The sequence below is a fragment of the Pezoporus flaviventris genome, unplaced genomic scaffold, assembly GCF_033815535.1.
Source record: "Pezoporus flaviventris isolate CSIRO_AGI_PZ_B2104156 unplaced genomic scaffold, CSIRO_AGI_Pfla_v1 ptg000324l, whole genome shotgun sequence".
Lineage (NCBI taxonomy): Eukaryota > Metazoa > Chordata > Aves > Psittaciformes > Psittacidae > Pezoporus > Pezoporus flaviventris.
The window spans coordinates 216279-237048 of NW_026892871.1; the positions used below are offsets into that span (position 1 = coordinate 216279).

General features: G+C 67.0%; 4 protein-coding genes across 6 annotated transcripts; 1 reads left to right on the forward strand and 3 right to left on the reverse strand.

Moving 5' to 3' along the window:
• Positions 1-380: 380 nt before the first annotated feature.
• RDH8 (retinol dehydrogenase 8) lies at positions 381-3956 on the reverse strand. Its single transcript, XM_061443243.1, has 6 exons — positions 3559-3956; positions 3313-3474; positions 2172-2351; positions 1984-2077; positions 1695-1878; positions 381-620 (listed from the first exon to the last, which is right to left on the reverse strand). The coding sequence occupies exons 1-6, from the start codon at positions 3653-3655 to the stop codon at positions 381-383; spliced, it is 957 nt and encodes a 318-aa protein (XP_061299227.1). The 5' UTR covers positions 3656-3956.
• Positions 3957-4626: 670 nt separating this feature from the next.
• Positions 4627-9872, reverse strand: GRB7 (growth factor receptor bound protein 7). Of its 3 annotated transcripts, none has more exons than XM_061443239.1 (14): positions 9732-9872; positions 9484-9628; positions 8391-8547; positions 7678-7799; positions 7508-7582; positions 7263-7400; positions 7079-7189; positions 6851-6949; positions 5815-5895; positions 5612-5728; positions 5460-5520; positions 5261-5348; positions 4892-4985; positions 4627-4802 (listed from the first exon to the last, which is right to left on the reverse strand). In XM_061443239.1, exons 1-14 carry the CDS (start codon positions 9863-9865, stop codon positions 4656-4658), a joined length of 1569 nt encoding a protein of 522 aa, XP_061299223.1. In that variant the 5' UTR covers positions 9866-9872; the 3' UTR covers positions 4627-4655. The 3 variants fall into 3 exon arrangements, with proteins under 3 accessions (XP_061299223.1, XP_061299224.1, XP_061299222.1); XM_061443240.1 differs by having other exon boundaries at positions 5460-5517; positions 7508-7585; XM_061443238.1 differs by having other exon boundaries at positions 7508-7585.
• A 3748-nt stretch (positions 9873-13620) lies between these two features.
• On the forward strand, positions 13621-15688 carry MIEN1 (migration and invasion enhancer 1). The gene is made up of 4 exons (XM_061443250.1): positions 13621-13712; positions 14690-14787; positions 14869-14945; positions 15582-15688. Exons 1-4 carry the CDS (start codon positions 13648-13650, stop codon positions 15663-15665), a joined length of 324 nt encoding a protein of 107 aa, XP_061299234.1. The 5' UTR covers positions 13621-13647; the 3' UTR covers positions 15666-15688.
• A 999-nt stretch (positions 15689-16687) lies between these two features.
• On the reverse strand, positions 16688-20666 carry LOC133263479 (receptor tyrosine-protein kinase erbB-2-like). The gene is given in 17 exon segments (XM_061443261.1): positions 16688-17137; positions 17230-17500; positions 17580-17750; positions 17847-17944; positions 18060-18206; positions 18295-18370; positions 18463-18618; positions 18713-18898; positions 18986-19084; positions 19170-19292; positions 19384-19522; positions 19654-19701; positions 19793-19953; positions 20030-20120; positions 20196-20328; positions 20412-20426; positions 20429-20666. Coding segments are annotated over 17 exon segments (2475 nt in total). The 3' UTR covers positions 16688-16814.
• Between the last annotated feature and the right edge of the window lie 104 nt (positions 20667-20770).

Consider the following 20770-nt stretch of genomic DNA (forward strand, 5'->3'; position numbering starts at 1 on the left):
CACCCTCCATGCACCTTGAGCACGCCACACACCCTCTGCACCCTGCACCCGTTTCCCTACAGCTCCGTGCTGATGGGGGGGTGACACCGGAGCCCCCCACCAGGGGCATTGCCAGTCCCACAGCAGTGCCCATGGGGACAGAGGATGCAGCCATCGGGGGACGATGACCAACCCAAGGGCCTCGGGGTGCCATGTACCCATGGATGTGGGGCGCTGGGTGCCCTTCCCAGCACCATCACAGCCGCTGCTCTCTGCTGCTCACCGGCGCGGCTTAAAAACACCACTCCCGGCTTTAATGCGGCACGATGTGGGGCTGGGAGCAGGAAGTGAAACCCCACACGGGTCCCGGCCCCCCACCTCCGAGCTGCCCCCCTATGGGGCTATCTGAGGCCCAGGAGCCGGGCTCCCTCCTTCACCTTGCGGATGTTCCAGCGGAGCAGGCGGATGGCGCGGAGGCCGAGCCTCAGCACCGCGTCGTGCTTGAACACCAGCTGGTAGAAGGCGCCGGTGATGAGGGTGCCACCGGGGTCGGCTTGTTTCAGTGCCGCCATCGGCGTGAACGCCGCGTTGGTCCGGTGCCGGAAGGGCGGCCGTGGCGCCGCGATCACCCGCAGCGTGTGCTGCGCGTGGGGACGCGGCTGTGCCCATCAGCCCCCCACCTCCACCCCCATTGCATCCCCTTCTCACTCCCATCCTATCCCCATCTCCAGCTTCTTCCCCTCCCATCCCTATGTCCATCGCATCTCATCCCACCCCATCCCCATTCTCATCCCGTTCTCATCCTCATCCCCTTTCCATCCTACCTGCACTGCATTCCAATTCCTCTGATCCCATTCTGATCCTATTCTATCCCCATTCCAATTTCCTTTCCCCTTCCCATTCCCATCCGCATCCCTTCTCCATCCTATCTGCACCACATCCCCATCCCCAGTCCCACTCTGATCCCATCCTATCCCCATCCCTATTTCCATTCCCCTTCCCATTCCCATCCCATTCCCATTCCCATCCCCATCCCTTCTCCATCCTGTCTGCACTACATTCCCATCCCCAAACCCATTCTGATCCCATCCTATCCCCATCCCTATTTCCATTCCCGTCCCATTCCTATCCCCATCCCTTCTCCATCCTGTCTGCACCACATCCCCATCCCCAATCCCATTCCAATCCCATCCCATCCCCATTCCTATTTCCATTCCCATTCCCACCTCCTTCCAATTCCCATCCTATCCTCATCCCCACCCACTTCCAGTCCTATCCCCATCCCATTCCCATCCCCATCCCCAATCCCATTCTGATCCCATCCTATCCCCATCCCTATTTCCATTCCCACCTCCTTCCCATTCCCATCCTATCCCCATCCTCAACCACTTCCAGTCCTATCCCCATCCCCATCCCATCCCCATCCCCAATCCCATTCTGATCCCATCCTATCCCCATCCCTATTTCCATTCCCACCTCCTTCCCACTCCCATCCTATCCCCACCCTCAACCACTTCCAGTCCTATCCCCATCCCCATCCCATCCCCATCTCACCCCAGCCCCATTCCCAGCCAGGCTCAGCCCTATGAGGATGGAGCTCAGGAGGAAGGAGCTCTCAGGGTGGGACCCCAGCCCCGCTGCTCCTCATTAGGACTAATTGAGGCCCCTCTAAACAGCCCAGCGCGGGCAGGGGACAGCCCCTGCTCCTTGGTCACCTCCGCGATGTCCTCGGGGGTCTGCCCCAGGCTGGCGAAGACGTCCCTGGAGTTCCTCAGGTAGAGCTGGGTGAAGATCTCGGCCGTCTCGGGGTCGGTCTGCGAGTAGTCGGCGCGTTCGGCTTCTTGGTACAGCTTCGTCTCGAACTCCGTCGTCACCGGGCCCGGCTCCACGAGGCTGATCCTGCCCAGGGACAGGGCACTGGGGACCCCGGTACCCCCAAACCCTCCCCTGCCCCTTTTGGGGGGGGGGGGGGGGTGCCGGCGCTGCCGGGCCCCTTGCACTCACGCCACGTCGAAGCGCCGCGCCTGCACCACGAGGCTCTCGCAGAACCCCTCCACGGCGAACTTGGAGGCTGCGTAGATGTCATTGAAGACGATGCCTGGATGGGGTGGAGGGTCCTGGTCAGGGCATGGAGGGGGATGTGGGTTATTCCCATTGGGGGTGCCCCATTGCCCCCCTCCCCATCAGTTTACCCTGCAGGCCCATGATGCTGCTGATGACCACGATGTGCCCCCCGCGGCGCCGCTTCATGTCGGGCAGCACCTCCTTGACCAGGCGGACGAGGCCGAAGAAGTTGGTGTCCATGAGGCTCTGCATGGCCGCCAGGCTCTGGCACTCCAGCGGTCCCACCATGCCCACCCCGGCGTTGCTGACTGGGGGCACAGGACATCACTGGGGCATCCCCTGTGCCGGGGGTGAGGGGGTCCCCAGTGCCCAAACGGTGCCCAGTATGGGGTGCCCTGGGTTTGGAGGGTCCCTGGCACCTAGCACAGAAGGTCCCCAGTGCACTGAGGGTCCCTGGTGCAAGATGCCCCTGGCATTGGGGGTACCTGGTGTGGAGCATCCCCACCACTGCATGAGACATGCTTAGCATGGACAGACCCAGGGCACTGGGGGGGTCCTAGCACAGGGTGTCCCCAATGCACAGAGGGTCCCTGGTGCAGGATGTCCCCAGAATGGGGGTCCCTGGTGCAGGACGTCCCCAGAATGGGGGTCCCTGATGCAGGACATCCCCAGAATGGGGGTCCCTGGTGCAGGACATCCCAGAATGGGGGTCCCTGGTGCAGGACATCCCCAGAATGGGGGTCCCTGGTGCAGGATGTCCCCAGAATGGGGGTCCGTGATGCAGAATGTTTCCAGAATGGAGGTCCCTGGTGCAGAATGTCCCCATAATGGGGGTCCCTGATGCAGGATGTCCCCAGAATGGGGGGTCCCTGGTGCAGAATGTCCCTAGAATGGGGGGTCCCTGGTGCAGAATGTCCCCAGAATGGGGGTCCCTGATGCAGGATGTCCCCAGAATGGGGGGTCCCTGGTGCAGAATGTCCCCAGAATGGGGGTCTCTGATGCAGGATGTCCCCAGAATGGGGGTCCCTGATGCAGGATGTCCCCAGAATGGGGGTCCATGATGCAGGATGTCCCCATAATGGGGGTCCCCGATGCAGGATGTCCCCAGAATGGGGGGTCCCTGGTGCATGGGGTCAGGGTTTTGCTGGTGCAGGATGTCCATGGGGACTCCCTGACACAGAGGGTCCCCAGCATGGGACTCTCATGGCACTGACAGTGCCTAGGGCATGGGGCTCCGGTGCGGCGGTGGCAGGGGTGTCCGGGGCTCACCCAGGACGTCGATGTGCCTCCCGGGGATGCTGTCGACGCAGGCGCGGATGGAGCCTTCATCACACACATCCAACTGCTTGATGTGCAGAGTGGTACCCAGCGCCGGCCCCGCGGCGGCCACCAGCGCCGCGCTCCTGCCCGTGTCCCGCATGGTGGCAATGACTGCGGCAGAGGCGGCTCAGCCCCACGCAGGATCCCCCCCCCACTTTTGGCAATGGGGGGGTCCCCCCCTTGCACCCCGCTCACCTCGGAAGCGGCGCTGCTTGTCCCGCGCCAGCCGCGCCGCCAGCGCCAGCCCGATGCCGGAGGAGCAGCCGGTGATCAGCACCGTCTTGGGAGCCATTGGAACCGGGGGGGGGGGGTCACAGCCCTGCTCCAGGCCCCCCAACCTTTAATAGCGGCTTCTCCAGCCCCCCCCCCCCCCCCCCCCAGATCCAGGCTCTTAATCCTCTCCCGTTAATCCCCATCCCGGGATTTGCCTGTGGCCGCGTGGCCGAGCCGCACGTGGTGCACAGAGGGGTCTTTGTGTAGGACCCGGGGCACTGTGAGGACACGGGGACCCCCCCCCAGCACCCCCGTTTTGAGACGGGAGCTCTGCAAAAATAACCTTTATTCTCAGTGGTATAAAACACGTCACAGTTGAACTGGCCTTGTGGGGACGGGGGGGGGACGGGGACACCGGGTGCTGGGTGCCCCCTGCACCCCCTTCCCCTGGGACCCCCAAACCCGCCTGGCCTGGGAGTGAGAGGAGCTCCAGGCCCCCCCCCCCCCCCCCCCCCCCAACCCGGGGACACGCGGGGCTGGCGCTGTGGGGATGGGGGGTGGACAAAGTGCTTGAGTTGGGGGGGACCCGGTGGCGGTGGCACCCCAGGACCCCACGGGCAAAGCCAGCACCGGGGGTGGTCAGCGGTGCAGGAGCCGTCGTGTTCCCTGCACCGAGCTGGGCCCATCCTGCTCCGGCACAGCCGAGCCATGGTGGCAGTGCCAGGCTGTGCCATGGCGGAGCTGTGCCGTGGCGGTGCTGTGCCGTGGCGGTGCTGTGCCGTGGCGGTGCTGTGCCATGGTGGTGCTGTGCCATGGTGGTGCTGTGCCGTGGCGGTGCTGTGCCGTGGCGGTGCTGTGCCGTGGCGGTGTTGTGCCATGGCGGTGCTGTGCTGGTGCTGTGCCGGTGCCGGGCTGTGCCATGGCGGTGCTGTGCCATGGCGGTGCTGTGCCGTGGCGGTGTTGTGCCATGGCGGTGCTGTGCTGGTGCTGTGCCGGTGCCGGGCTGTGCCATGGCGGTGCTGTGCCATGGCGGTGCTGTGCCGTGGCGGTGCTGTGCTGGTGCTGCGCCGGTGCCGGGCTCAGAGGGCCACGCAGGTGCAGTAGTGCCGCAGCTTGCAGGGCAGGATGCCGCGGTTGATCTGGTGGAACTCCACGAGCTGGATGAGGTCGGCGAAGCGCGTCTGCCCGTCGTCCATGGTGAAGTAAAGCCGCCCCTCCTCTTCGCTCTGCCATGGAGGGGGGTGCAGGGTCAGGACCCCCCCATACACACACACACACACACTGCGGGGTCCCCCGGCCCTGCTGCGGCACTCACCGGCAGGATGAGATAGTGCTTGACCCGCTGCAGGTGGCACAGGGACAGGACGAAGCCCTTGGGGTTGCGCTGGCTCTCCCGCACCAGGAACACGCTGCGAGCACCGGGGGGGGGGTCACTGAGCCCCCCCCAAAACCCATGGGTCCTCTCCCCCCCCATCCCCCCCTTCCCAAGTGTTCCCCCCCCCCAATCCCATTTCCCAAGCCCCCCACGGGCTGCAGATCCCATGTAAACCCTGGGGGGGGGGGTGCCCTGGGATCCCACAGCTCCCCACATCCCTGCAGTGCCCAGGGGGTCGAGTCCCCATGCATGGAATCATGTCCCCCCCCCTATGGTCCCCAGGGCCCCCCTCACCCCATGGCCCCATACCCATCCACCAAGCCCTGCCGGCCGATGAGCTGCTGCGTGTCCTCCCGGGAGATGCGCCCATGGAACCAGGGCTGGGTGCGATGGATCGCTGCGGGGACACGGGTGTCAGGCTCGGGGCAGGGGGACCCCAACCCCATGAAGGGACACCCCCCCCCCACACACACACATCCACCCCATGGCACCACACGGTGCTGCTCACCGGCGCTGAGCGGGGAGCTGTGGCACGCTGCCGGCAGGCTGTACCGGTGCGTCGTCTTCTTCTGGCCATGCAAAGCAAGGGGCAAGGCGTTAGGATGGGGTTTGCCGGGGGGGGGGGTTGTACGACCCCTCATCCTACACCCCAAAACTCACCCTCCAGGCCTGCGCCTCCTCCAGGGCCACGCTCAGCACCTCGCTGGGGTTCTCGATCACCCGGCCCGTGCACCCCGAGAAGTCCATGGCCACGAGCGCGTTGTCCGAGACGCTCCGCTGCGAGGGACCGGGGGGTGATGGAGGGGTCCCCCATGGGATGGGGGCTGCAGGGTGAGGGGGGGGGGGGTGTCACTGGCACTCACCAGGGGCGTGGGGCCGATCCAGTGGGGCTGGCTCAGCCGCGCCTGGGCTTGCTGGTAGTTGCGGTAGAGCTGCATGCCATACTGGGGGGCAGCCCCGTGAGGGGGAATGCCCCACAGTGCAAGGGGAGGGGGACGGAGACCTCCACATCCACCCCGTGTGGGGATGGGGACACCCATCCTGCATCTCTTGTACCACAGTGATGGGGACATCCCCCACCATCCCATTGGTATCCCCCCAGCATCCCTCCAGCATCCCCCTAGCATCCCATTGGTATCCCCTCAGCATCCCACCAGCATCCCCCCACCATCCCATTGGTATCCCCCCCAGCATCCCTCCAGCGTCCCACTGGTATCTCCCCAGCATCCCACCAGCATCCCCCCACCATCCCATTGGTATCCCCTCAGCATCCCACCAGCATCCCCCCACCATCCCATTGGTATCCCCCCCAGCATCCCTCCAGCGTCCCACTGGTATCTCCCCAGCATCCCACCAGCATCCCCCCACCATCCCATTGGTATCCCCCAGCATCCCACCAGCATCACCCCAGCATCCCATTGGTATCCCCTCAGCATCCCTCCAGCATTTCCCCATCACCCCTCCAGCATCTCCCCAGCATCCCATTGGTATCCCCGCCAGCATCCCTCCAGTGTCCCACCGGTATCTCCCCAGCATCCCACCAGCATCCCCCCAGCATCCCATTGGTATATCCCCAGCATCCCTCAAGCAGCCCATTGGTATATCCCCAGCATCCCATTGGTATATCCCCAGCATATTGGTATATCCCCAGTATCCCACCAGCATCCCATTGGTATCTCCCCAGCATCCCCCCAGCATCCCTCCAGCATCCCTTCAGCATCCCCTCAGCATCCCATTGGTATCCCCCCAGCATCCCACTGGTATCTCCCCAGCATCCCACTGGTATCTCCCCAGCATCCCACTGGTATCTCCCCAGCACCCACCAGCATACCCCAGTATCCCAATTGCTATCCCCCCCCAGCATGGGACCAGTAACACCTCGTTGTGCCCGGGGCTCACCTTGAAGAGGCGGAAAGCCGCCATCCAGCAGCTCCGGCTCTGCTCATCCTCACTGCAGAGCAGCTTCAGGCCCTTCACCCCACTCCGCACCTTGTAGGGCTGTGGGGAGAGGCTGAAGCCGTCACGGAGCAGCCCCGGATGGGCCTTGGTGGGGAGCAGAGACCCCCCCCTTGGCAAGGAAGGGGACAGAGAAGGCCCAGGCCCCCCAGGCAGGAGCCACATCCCCACCTTGATGCAGAAGCCAAACTCAGTGGGTGTCCCGTAGTGCTTCTTGCCCTGCGTCACGTAGTAGATGTTGGACTCGGAGAGGTCAGCGAAGTACTGGAGGTGCCGGGGGTCCTGGGATGGGGACAGGGGTCAGGGCTGGCCCCGCTGCACCCCCTCCCCATGGTGCTCCCTGCCTCATCCTCACCTTGGAGGTGCCTTTGGTGGAGTAATAGAGCCCCGAGCGGCGCAGCGAGAAGTAGAACCGCTTCCAGACCTTGCGGCCCGGCTCCCGCAGCTGCAGGAAGCCCTGGACCTCGGGGCAGCTCCCGGAGTTGAGGAAGTTCTGGGGGGAGAAGAGGGCTGAGGGGCACGGTGGGGGCCCCATGGCACGGTGGGGTTCCATACACCCAACGCTGGGACGCAGCCCATCCGGGCACGTTGGCTCCGTACCTGGATGAGCTCGGAGTGTGCCATGCTCTTGTTCGCCTCCAGGCAGCTGGACACCATCACCTCGGGGAACAGGGACTGCTGGGGGGGGGGGGGAGAGGGGGTCAGGGTTGAGCTATGAGGGGCTCGGGGTGCTCCTGGGGTGCTGGGGACCCCTGGGTGCAGGCGCCTACCGCGGGGCTCTTGAAGAGCTCGTACTTGGCGAAGTTCTTGCGGAAGACGAAGCGGGCGTCAGCGCCAGGGGGCCAAGAGCTCTGCACCTCCAGCACCAACTCGTGGTCCTCCAGGCACCGCTCTGCGGGGGGGACAGGGCTCAGTGGGGCTGCAGGGGGGGGATCCCAGCACCACAGAGTGCCATGGAATCATGGAGCCGCAGCCTGGTTTGGCTTGAAGGGAGCTTAGAGCGGATCCAGCTCCAACCCCTGCCACAGGCAGGGACCCCTTCCACTGGAGCAGCTTGCTCCAAGCCCCTGTGTCCAACCTGGCCTCGGACACTGCCAGGGATGGGGCAGCCACAGCTTCTCTGGGCACCCTGTGCCAGCGCCTCAGCACCCTCACAGGGAAGAGCTTCTGCCTAAGAGCTCATCTCAGTCTCCCCTCTGGCAGGTTAAAGCCATTCCCCTTGGCCTGTCCCTACATCCCTTGTCCCAAGCCCCTCTCCAGCTTTCCTGCAGCCCCTTCAGGCACTGGAGCTGCTCTCAGGTCTCCCCTTCAGGAGCCTTCTCTTCTCCAGGCTGCCCCAGCCCAGCTCTCTCAGCCTGGCTCCAGAGCAGAGCTGCTCCAGCCCTCGCAGCATCCCCTTGCCCTCCTCCGGCCTCATCCATCAGCCCCACATCCTCACCCCGAGGACCCCAGCGCCGCGCTCAGCACCACCCCAGCCGCTCACCCAGGCCCAGGTGCTGGTGCAGCTCAACCAGAGCCCAGCTGTGGTCCTGCAGCGCCCGCGTCCTCCGCACCAGCGTCTCGCAGAGCTGCCGCGCTGTGGTCCCCGCTGCCGCCTCCAGCGAGCGGCAGGCGCCGTCCTCCCCGAACACCTTCACCACCTGCACGGCCACGGCATCAGGACCCTGACCGAGGTCAGGAGCATCCCCATTCCCATCCCATCCCCATCCCCCATCCCCCTCCCCATCCCATCCCCCTCCCCATCCCCGTCCCCCTCCCCATCCCTATCCCCGTCCCCATCCCTGTCCCCACCCCTGTCCCCATCCCCATCCCCATCCCCACCCCCAACCCCATCCCCATCCCCCTCCTCATCCCATCCCCATCCCCATCCCATCCCCATCCCCACCCCATCCCCATCCCATCCCCATCCCCATCCACCTCCCCATCCCATCCCCGTCCCCATCCCCATCCCCATCCCCATCCACCTCCCCATCCCATCCCCGTCCCCATCCCCATCCCATCCCCATCCCCATCCCATCCCCATCCCATCCCCATTCCCATCCCCATCCCAACCCCATCCCCATCCCATCCCCATCCCCATCCCCCTCCCCATCCCATCCCCGTCCCCATCCCCATCCCCATCCCCATCCACCTTCCCCATCCCATCCCCATCCCCATCCCATCCCCATCCCATCCCATCCCCATCCCATCCCCATCCCCATCCCCCTCCCCATCCCATCCCCGTCCCCATCCCCATCCCCATCCCCATCCCATCCCCATCCCCATCCCATCCCCATCCCATCCCATCCCCATCCCATCCCCATCCCCCATCCCCCTCCCCATCCCATCCCCGTCCCCATCCCCATCCCCATCCCCATCCCATCCCCATCCCCATCCCCATCCCCATCCCCATCCCCATCCCATCCCCATCCCATCTCCATCCCATCCCCATCCCCATCCCATCCCCATCCCCATCCCCATCCCCATCCCCATCCCATCCCCATCCCATCTCCATCCCATCCCCATCCCCATCCCATCCCCATCCCCCATCCCCATCCCATCCCCATCCCCTGCCCTCTCTGTGCCACACAACTCACGTGCAAGGCTCCTTCGCGGGGGGGGCCCTGTCCCAGGGCCGGGCTGCTGAGGATGGGGGAGTTGGAGGGGCTGCAGAGCTCGGGGAAGGGGTTGGGAATGCTGGGGAGCGACGAGGCCCGCGGCTCCTCTTCCAGAGGCTGCCGGCTGCGGGCAGAGAGGGGCTGAGCGCTGAGCACCCCTCATCTCAACGCGCTGACCCCTCCCCCCCCAGCATCCACAGGGGATCCCCCCCCACCGCCCCACCTACCTGCTGCCATGGATGAAGAGGGGCTGGGAGCGCTTGAGCTCGGGGGGTCCCTCGCCCCCATCCCGCTCTTCCTGCTCCGCGCTGCCCGGCCCGGGGGGCTCCCGGAGGCTGCTCTGCTGAGCCCCCCCATCCATGGCATTATCGGGACAACACCCAGGTTCCCCCCGCACCCCGGGGTGTGTTTTGCCGGCGCCCAGACGCGTCGTGACTCAGCCTGCGGTGCCCTGAGCCAGCTGGGGCCAAGCCCCGAGGGGCTGCCCAGGGCCGGGGTGTCCCCGTCCTTCCAGCCCCATCCCGAGGCAGGAACCGGGCTGGGGGGGGGGGGACGGGAGGGGACAGGAGCGAGAGCGCAGCCCCACCATCACCCCCCGGGCACCACTTGGTGACAGCGGAGCCACCAACCCAGGGTGATGGAGCCCGGACCGGACCAACGGGGCCGAAACGAGACGGGAGCAGCAGCGCGGGGCTGCAGCGGGGGAGCAGGAAGCGGAGAGCGGCGGGGACCGAGCCCAGGCACGGCCCCGGGTCCGGCCAAACCGGTTCTGGGGCCGCTCCCCTCCGCACCTCCCCGCGCTGGCATCCGGGCCGGGCTCCGCCGTGGGAACGGCCCCGAGCTCCGCCGCCGGCCCCGGCTCCCCTCGCCCCCGGTGCCGGTGCCCACGCGGGGTCCGGAGGGGAGGGGCGGGGGGAGCACGGACCCCGGTTGCGATGTCCCCGCCATGGGGAGCCCCACGGCACCGCTCGGCGCGGCCGTCGGCACGTGGCACACGTAATGCACGCACGGAGCCCGCCAGCACGACCCAGCACCGAGCTATGGGGCACGGGGACCACAGCCACCGAAACTAAGGGATGGGGTCCCAGGGCCACTGAACCTAAGGGATGGGGTCCAGGGCCATAAAACCAAAGGGATGGGGTCCAGGGCCACCGAACCTAAGGGATGGGGTCCCAGGGCCACTGAATCAAAGGGATGGGGTCCCAGGGCCACTGAACCTAAGGGATGGGGTCCTAGGGCCACTGAACCTAAGGGATGGGGTCCCAGGGCCACCGAACCTAAGGGATGGGGTCCCAGCGCCACTGAACCTAAAGGATGGGGTCCTAGGGCCACTGAACCTAAGGGATGGGGTCCCAGGGCCACCGAACCTAAGGGATGGGGTCCCAGGGCCACTGAACCTAAGGGATGGGGTCCCAGCGCCACAAAACCTAAGGGATGGGGTCCTAGGGCCACTGAATCAAAGGGATGGGGTCCCAGGGCCGCCGAACCTAAGGGATGGGGACCAGGGCCATGAAACCAAAGGGATGGGGTCCCAGGGCCATAAAACCTAAGGGATGGGGTCCCAGGGCCACTGAACTTAAGGGATGGGGTCCTAGGGCCACCGAACCTAAGGGATGGGGTCCCAGGGCCACTGAACCTAAGGGATGGGGTCCCAGGGCCACTGAATCAAAGGGATGGGGTCCTAGGGCCATAAAACCTAAGGGATGGGGTCCCAGGGCCACTGAACCTAAGGGATGGGGTCCAGGGCCACTGAACCAAAGGGATGGGGTCCAGGGCCACCAAACCTAAGGGATGGGGTCCCAGGGCCACTGAATCTAAGGGATGGGGTCCAGGGCCACCAAACCTAACGGATGGGGTCCCAGGGCCACCAAACCTAAGGGATGGGGTCCCAGGGCCACTGAACCTAAGGGATGGGGTCCCAGGGCCACTGAACCTAAGGGATGGGGGTCCCAGGGCCACTGAACCTAAGGGATGGGGTCCCATAGCCACCAGCTGTGGGAACACCAACACCAGGTCCCATCAGCCCCAGGCTGACTCACAGGACCAGGTTAAACATTCACCCATCCCCATCCCCTGCCTGTCCCCGTGCCCGTCTCCTGCTCCCTGGCCTGCTCAGGGTCCAAGTCCGGGACCAGGCAGGACCAATGCCATCAGCACCCTCATCCCTGTCCCCACCACATCCCCATCCCTGCCCTGGCTGTGCTGGAGGGACCGGGATGGGGTGTCCCTGCCTGGCCAGGCCCCACGGCGAGCACAGGGCCATAGGGACAGATGGGGTCATGTGGGGTGATGCTGCCTGAGGTGGGATGTGGTGGAAGACCCACACAGGGGACACTGGGGCGGCTGATGGGGACGTGACAGACAGGGGAGCCCACAGGGTGCTGGGTCAATGGCACAGCCCTGCCACCAACCCGCCAGCCCATCACCGTGGCCTCAGGTCACCCCGATGGCAGCCTTTGTCCCGGCGGCGGTGACACAGGGCTCTGAGGGGATGGTGACGATGATGGGGGACCATAGGCTGTCCACAGGGTCTGGCACAAACAGCGGGGGGGGACCAGGGGCTGTGGGTCAAGGGGACCAGGGCCACCAGGGTTATGGAGCAGGGGAACCAGGGGCCACTGGGTTTAGGGGACAGGGTCCCAGGGCCGCCAAGTCTAAGGGATGGGCTCCCAGGACCAACAGAACTGTGGGGCAGGGGGACTGGAGGACGTTCAGGCTAAGGGATGGGGTCCCAGGGCCACCAGGGCTATAGGGCAAGCTCCCAGAGCCACCAGGATTAGGACACAGGGGCCCAGGGCCACCAGGGCTATAGGGCAGGGGGCTTGGGGCCAGCAGGGCTCTGGGGTGAGGAGCCAGGACCCCCAGCTGTGGTCAGAGGTGCCGGTGGTTGCCGAGGCTGTGGGGCAGCAGCAATGGGGCCGTGGTGGGGCGGGCAGAGGAGGAGGAAGAGCCGGGAGGAAGGTGGGAGGGAAGAAGTTGAGGGGCAGCGGGGGGCGGGGGTCGTGCGGATGGGATGGGGCCGATATCCGGGGCTGTCCCCACAGCCCCACGGCTCCGGGGGGAAGCGGGGGGGCCCATCCCGGCCCCGTTCCTACCTGCAGGCTCCCGCCGTGTCCCGGCACCCTCCCGCCCCGCCGGACCGGGGATTCCTGTTCTCCACGGCTTTATCTACCTGCGCCAGCTCCCGCCCCTGCCTGACATCATGCACCAGCACCCAGGCGGGCCCCCCCCAGCCCCTCCCGGCCTTGGCATGGGGCCTTGTGCCAGCCCCCATGGGGGGCGAGCCCCCCCCCCCCCCCCCCCAAGGCTCCATCCCACCGCCCCATGGTGGTGATGGGGAGTTTCCCACAATGCACTGGGGTGACCCCCTGGAAGTGGCCTGACTGGGTGGGATACACACACACACACAGAGGACCCTGGCTGGTTTTGGGGGGTGTGGGTCTGGCTCACCCCAACTTGTCCCCCTCTGGGGGTCACTGGATGCTCAGGTTGTGGGGTTTGGGTCTGAGAGCCCGTGGGACCCCCCCATGTGTTCCTATGGGAGGTTGGCGTCTCCATGGGGAGCTTGGGGTCCCCATGGGGCCAAAGACCCCTCACGGGTGTCCCCATGGATGGTTCAGGGGGGTCCCTGTGGGGGATGCTGAGGACCCCATGTGGGTCCTATGGGTCTGTGGGTCTGTCCCTGCAGGCTGTGGGGTGACCGAGGCGCTATGGGACTCCCATGGGGATGTTGGGGGGGGTCAGCGGGGGTCCTATGGGTCTGTGGGTGATGCCCATGGCACCACAGAGCTCCTGCGGGGGTCTGGGAGGGGATCCCTGGGGTCTAAGAGCGGCTCACGGGGTCGATGTGGGTCCCATAGGGGTCGATGCGGGTCCCATAGGGGTCGATGTGGGTCCCATAGGGGTCGATGCGGGTCCCATAGGGGTCTATGTGGGTCCCATAGGGGTCGATGTGGGTCCCATAGGGGTCTATGTGGGTCCCATAGGGGTCGATGCGGGTCCCATAGGGGTCGATGCGGGTCCCATAGGGGTCGATGCGGGCCAGGCGCTGTGCGGTCCTCCCGCCAGCAGGGGGCGCAAGCGCAGCGCGGCCGGAAGCGGTACCCTAAGCGCCAGCACCCGGAAGAGAGGGGCCCGGCGGCGATGGGGGACGGGGACGGGGCCGGTACCGGGGGCGAGCGGCGGGTCCGGATCGTGGTGGAGTATTGGTGAGTGGGGGTAAGGGGGGGATGTGGGGTGAAAGGGGGGTGTGGGGTGGGGGAGTTGGGGGTGAAGGGGGGATGTGGGGTGGGGGGAGTGAAGGGGGAGGTGTGGGGCAGGGGGTGAAGGGGGGATGTGGGGTGGGGGGGATGTGGGGTAGGGCGAGTTGGGGGTGAAAGGGGGATGTGGGGTAGGGGGGTGAAGGGGGGGATGTGGGGTGGGAGGGTGAAGGGGGATGGGGAGTGAAGGGGGGTGGGGGATGGGGGGTGAAGGGAGGATATGTGTTGGGGGGGATGTGGGGTAGGGGGAGTTGGGGGGTGAAGGGGGTTTGTGGGGTGGGGGGGATGTGGGGTAGGGGGAGTTGGGGGTGAAGGGGGGATGTGGGGTAGGGGGAGTTGGGGGGTGAAGGGGGTTTGTGGGGTGGGGGGGATGTGGGGTAGGGGGAGTTGGGGGGTGAAGGGGGGATGTGGGGTAGGGGGAGTTGGGGGTGAAGGGGGGATGTGGGGTAGGGGGAGTTGGGGGGTGAAGGGGGTTTGTGGGGTGGGGGGGATGTGGGGTAGGGGGAGTTGGGGGGTGAAGGGGGGATGTGGGGTAGGGGGAGTTGGGGGTGAAGGGGGGATGTGGGGTAGGGGGAGTTGGGGGGTGAAGGGGGTTTGTGGGGTGGGGGGATGTGGGGTAGGGAGAGTTGGGGGGTGAAAGGGGGGTGTGAGGTAGGGGGAGTTGGGGGGTGAAGAGGGGGTGCGGGGTGGGGGGTAAAGGGGGGGATGTGGGGGGGATTGAAGGGGGGATATAGGGTAGGGGGAGTTGGGGGGTAATGGGGGGGATGTGGGGTAAGGGGAGTTGGGGGGTGAAAGGGGGGATGTGGGGTGGGGGGTGAAGGGGGGTATGTGGGGCAATGGGATACGGGGGGGGGCAGTGCAGGGGGTGCCATGGGTCAGGCTCTGGGGGTGCCGATGCTGCCTCCCCCCATCCCCCCCTCCCTTAGCGAGCCCTGCGGCTTCGAGCCCACGTACCAGGAGCTGGCGAGCGCCGTGCGGGAGGAGTACCCGGACATCGAGATCGAGTCCCGCTTGGGGGGCACCGGTGAGGGGCTGGGGGGGGGTACAGGGAGTTGGGGGGGGTCCCGGTGCCGTGCTCACAGCTCAGCCCCCCCCTGCCCCCAAGGTGCCTTCGAGATCGAGATCAACGGGCAGCTCGTGTTCTCCAAGCTGGAGAACGGCGGCTTCCCCTACGAGAAGGACGTGAGTACCGGGGGGCTCTGCCATGGGGTCCAGGGGCTCTGCGATGGGGTCCCAGGGGCTCTGCCATGGGGTCCAGGGGCTCTGCCATGGGGTCCCAAGGGCTCTGCCACGGGGTCCCAGGGGCTCTGCCATGGGGTCCCAGGGGCTCTGCCATGGGGTCCAGGGGCTCTGCCATGGGGTCCCAAGGGCTCTGCCACGGGGTCCCAGGGGCTCTGCCATGGGGTCCCAGGGGCTCTGCCATGGGGTCCAGGGGCTCTGCCATGGGGTCCCAGGGGCTCTGCGATGGGGTCCCAGGGGCTCTGCCATGGGGTCCCAGGGGCTCTGCCATGGGGTCCCAGGGGCTCTGCGATGGGGTCCCAGGGGCTCTGCCATGGGGTCCCAAGGGCTCTGCCATGGGGTCCAGGGGCTCTGCGATGGGGTCCCAGGGGCTCTGCCATGGGGTCCCAAGGGCTCTGCCATGGGGTCCAGGGGCTCTGCCATGGGGTCCCAGGGGCTCTGCCATGCGGTCCCAGGGGCTCGAGAGCCCCCCCCCCTCCAGCATGGCCGTGATCCGAGCCCGTGCTGCACCCCAGCCTCTGCGTACCCCCCCTCCCTTCCCCTTTCCAAGGGCTTCTGACCCCTTCTCTGCCTCCCCAGCTCATCGAAGCGATCCGCAGGGCGAGGAATGGGGAGCCCCTGGAGAAAATCACCTCCAGCCGCCCCCCCTGCACCCTCCTGTAGCCCCACGGCCTCCGAGCCCCCCCGCTTCGCGCCTCGACGCCGTCCTCAGCTCCCTGCGTGGCTTTGAATGGCAGAGCCCCCCCCCCCCCCCAGCACTGCCAGTGGGGCACCGGGGGGGGGGGGGTGAGAGCTGCGGTACCGGCTGTGCCATGGGGGGGGGGGGTGTGTTACATCCCTGCTGTGGGGTGCAAGCGTGGTTCCCCTGCAGCACCCAGCAGTGTGGGGTGGGGGGGGATTTGGGGGTCAGGGAGAGCCAGGCTGGGTGCTTGCAGGGCCGAGCGCTGGCTGGGACTCGTTAATGATTAAAGCCTCTCCTGGCACTGTTTAAACCAGTGCGAGGCCACGGGAAGCCCGGCCCCATAGCCAAGAGGTTTGGTTAATGCCCCCCCCCGCCCCATTCTCAGGCTCTTGGCTCTCCCCTGCTGCCTGGAATGACTCTGCCCTTTGCCATGGGGCGGCTGAGCCGGCCCAGGGGCCCCCGTTTCTTCTGTACCGGGTGTAAAGGCAGGAATAAAGGACGGAGGAGACCGTGGCCCCTCTCGTGTCCCTGACGGGCCCCAAGGCACGGGAGCGTGGTCAGAGCAGGTCCTGGCTCCTGCCTTGGGACGGGGAAAGGGGAGATGAAGGCTTGGAGCCTGCAGGTAAAGGTGGGTCCTGCCCCACGCTGCCCCCAAGGGATGGATGAGCTACGCCTGGGAGCTGGCGCAGGAACCACAGAGACCAGGGGAGTACAAAAACCCAATGTACAGGTACCAAATATACATCTCGGCTTCCAAGGAACCCGCTCGGGGCCGGGCCACGCGCCCGGCGCCCGCCTCAGTGCAAGTCCGGTGTGTCCCGGTGCTGCTGCGCACCGGGGAAGGAGGGCAGCGGTGGCGGGGCACAGCGGGAGCCCTGCTGCCGGAGGAGCCATTGGGGCGATGCTGACAGCGTCTCCTGCTCCCCGTTGCAGTCCCAGCACCATCCAGCTTGTGGGTCCCCCCCACACCAATGCGGGGGGGGGGTGTCCCCCACGCCTCGCTGCCCCACAGCATCCGTGCCCGGTGTCACCCCACAGCGCTGGGCACAGCCGCCGGCCCCACATCCGTGTCTCGCCTCGTGCTGGCCCTCCCCAAGCTGCCTCTGTGAAGTGATGGGGGCTCCGTGGCCCTACGCCGCGGCGCTGTCGGGGCCGGCCAGGCCGAGGTACTCGGGGTTCTCGGCCGTGGGTGTCGTGCCAGGGCCCCCCTCGGGGCCGGGGGCTTTGGGGGGGTCCTGGTTCCAGTAGTAGGGGTTGTCGAAGGCCTGGCTGAAAGGGGCACCGGGGGGTGCCAGGTACTCGGGGTTCTCCACGGCGTGCCCAAAGGGGTGCTTGGCTTCCTTGATGAGCCCGTTCTTCAAGCCCTGGTGCCCCTTGGGCTTGTCCGGGGGGGACGGGGGGCCACGGGGGTGCCGCGGTGGCGACCGCCGCTCCTCAGCCTGGTTGACGTACTCTGTGGGGAGCAAGGGCTGCGTTAGGGGCGATGGAGGCTGCTGATGGGGCAGCAGCTCCCGCATGGCCCCATCATCATCATCCTCTCCCTACCCGGCATGGTGCTGCAGGGCGCCGGGCTGAAGCCCTCAGGCTCCTCGCTGTCCTCGGCCGCCAGCGCAGTGGGGTCCTCGCTGTACCGCGGCGGCACGGTGATGGGCTCCCGCGCCGCCAGCGGGCTCTGCAGGGCCGCCTTCACCCCGGCATCCCCCTCCGGGGGCTCCAGCACGGGGCCCTCCGGCCCCTCCGCCAGGCCCTGCGGTGGGAAGGGGAAGGGGGCCAAGCCCTCGCCCTCCTCTGCGTCCACCGGGGTCTCTGCTGTGCTCTGGGTGAGGAGAGGACGCAGTTGGGTGCTGGCACCGAGGGCGCTGGCACCGTGGGTACCTCACCCCAAGCTCTCTTACCCGCATGGAGGAGATGCAGCTGCGGTAGGTGGTGGAGGTCTCGGCGCTGAAGAAGCCGTGGTGAGGGACCAGGTACTCCTCAGCATCCACCAGGTCCTCCATGTCCTCCTCCTCCAGCAGGGCCCGGTAGAAGGTGCTGTCAATGGAGCCAGGCAGCCCGGCCAGGTCATTCTGTGTGTGTGTGGGGGGGAAAGCAGAGCGCTCAGAGCCCACATTGGGGTGCTATGGGGTGGGGGGGACACAGGACCCCATGGGGACCCCGTGTACCTGGATGACCACGAAGCGCTGCGGGTCCCGGGCCATGCGGGAGAACTCGGTGACCAGCTCCCGAAACTTGGGCCGGCTTTCGGAGTCGATCATCCAGCCTGCGGCAGAGCCCAGCGCCATCAGGGCCAGGAGCCGGGGGCCACCGCGGCGCCCCGGCCCCATCCCGTGTCCCTGTCCCCCTGTGTGTGTGTGTCCCCCCCCCCGACCCCGTACATTTCACCATGATCATGTAGACGTCGATGGTGCAGATGGGCGGCTGCGGCAGCCTCTCGCCCTTCTCCAGCAGGTCCGGGATCTCCCGGGCAGGGATCCCCTCATAGGGCTTCGCCCCAAACGTCATCAGCTCCCATACGGTGACGCCTGCAGGGATGGGGCCATGGGTCAGCGATACCCCTGAGCCCCCCCCCTTTTCCCCCCCCAGCACCAATGTGGGGCCACCCCAATGTACCATAGCTCCAGACATCGCTCTGGTGAGTGAAGCGCCGGCGGAGGATGGACTCCAACGCCATCCACTTGATGGGGACCTGGCACAGGGAGGATGTGGGGGTGAGCGGGATGCGGAGTTTGGGGAAAGGGGGGGCACTGCGCTCCCCATGGCTGCCCCCCCAGCTCCCACCTTGCCGCCGTCGGCGTGGTACTCGGTCTCATCGATGTCGAGCAGCCGCGCCAGCCCGAAGTCGGTGATCTTGACGTGGTTGGGGCTCTTGACGAGGACGTTGCGAGCGGCCAGGTCCCGGTGCACCAACCGCACCTCCTCCAGGTAACTCATCCCCTGGTGGATGGGGGGCACCGCGGGTCAGGCTGGGTCCATGAACCCCCCACCAGCACCACCACCACCACCGGCACCCCAAGGCTCCCCACCTCACCTTGGCGATCTGCACACACCAGTTGAGCAGGTCCTGGGAGCCGATGTGGTCCTTGTTCTCGCGCACGTAGTCCAGGAGGCAGCCGTAGGGCATCAGCTGCGTCACCAGCTGCACCGTGGACGTCAGGCAGATGCCCAGCAGCCGGGACACGTAGGGGCTGCCCACCCCTGCCATCACGTAGGCCTCCTGTGGTGGGCAGCAAGGAAGGGGGTGAGGACGGGGCAGGGGCCGCCGCCGGCACCGCTCGCCCGCCGGCACCGCGGTCGCACTCACGTCCAGGATCTCCTTGTTGGCTTTGGGGGATGTGTTCTCCCGCAGGACCTTGATGGCCACCGGGATCTTCACGCTCTCCCCGTCGGGGATCCAGATGCCCTGCGGGGGGACACCCACACACACAGGGGTGAAGGGTGCGGAGCGGGGCCGGCGGCAGCCCACCGGCGGCACCACCGCCCCTCACCTTGTAGACGGTGCCGAAAGCGCCGGAGCCCAAGACCTTGACTTTCTTGAGCTCAGTCTCCTTGAGGATCCGCATCTGGGCCTGGTTGGGGAGGGCCCCGCTGGGCGTCAGCGGCTCCACCAGCTGTGGGGTACACACGGATGAGGGGGGACCCCGCTCCTGGCACCGCTGGGTGCTGCGGGGTCCATCCCCATGCGGGTCCCAGCATCCCCACCTCGGTCTCCTGCAGCAGGCGCCGCATGGTGTGCTTGCGCTCCTGCTGCCGCCGGCGCTTCACGCACACAACGGTGATGAGCAGCAGGACCACGACCAACAGAGCCCCAACCACGCCAGCGATGATGGACGTGACCTGGCTGCAGGGCAGCACCAGCAATGGGGAGATGGGTGATGGGGTGGCGGGGGGGGGGTCCAGGCTGGAGGAACCCCCCCCACCACCACCCATAGTGATGGGGGTCAGGGTGGCACAGGGCACCCGCGCTCGTACCTTGGCTTCTGGTCCACGGGACAGCCGTCCTCATCCCGGATCGTGCACCTAGGGACACAGCGTGCAGCATTGCCACCATCAGCAGCCCCCCCACAGCCCCCTGTCTGTGCTGGGACCCACCACCCCCCCCCAAACTCACGAGTGGGTGCAGTTGGTGGGGCAGAGCTGGCAAACGCCGTCTTCATCCGGATACTTCCAAATGGGAACGAAGGAGGCGTCCGCCTTCACCCCGCTGGGGCACCGGCGCACGCACTGCTGCGCGTCCTTGTAGTGGGCACAAGCCACGCACTGGTCCGCTTCCTATGGGAACGGGGTGGTTGGAGGGAGCTGGGAATTCGGGGACACCCCTTCTTGTGCGTGTGCCCCCCATGCTCACCGGTCCGAAGCAGGTCTCGGTGCCGTTCTGGGGCTGGCACTCGGGGTGGCAGGGCAGGCACCGCGTGCCGTTGGCGTGCTCCCGGATGGCTCTGCGGGGGAGAAGGGGAGCATGGGATGGGGGTCCCGGGCCCCCCAAAGCGCTGTCCCCTGGGCTCAGTCCTCACCCCTCCAGGAGGTTGCAGGAGGCGACGCACTCCTGGCCCCGCAGGAACCGCTCGCAGGCCACGCACTGGGTCGGGCCGGGGCCCCAGCAGTGCCCATGGGCGCAGAGGTGGAAGCAGACCAACCCCTCGCTCTCTGCACCAGAACACAATGAGCATCAACGGGGGGGGGGGGGCTCCTCCAGCTCCCGTCCCCACCATCCCATGGGTGCCACTGACCGCACTGCTCGGGGGCTTGTTGTGGGTCTGGAAGAGGCGCTGCCGGGGGTTGCGGAAGATGCTGCCCCACGGCACCTTCTGGAGGAAGCAGAGCTGGGGGTTGTGGTGCACCAGCACCATCCCGCTGCTGATCTCCTGCAGGGACCGCAGCCCCAGCGCCCGCACCGACAGCTCCCGCAGCGTCAGCGAGTAGGCACCGCTGCGGGGACAGCGACGGTGGGCACGGGTGTGCGGCGGGCGTGCGTCTCCCTGCATCCCCCCATGTGTTCCTGCATCCCCCCTTGTGTCCCTGCATCCCCCCATTGTGTTCCTGCATCCCCCCCTTGTGTCCCTGCATCCCCCCTTGTGTCCCTGCATCA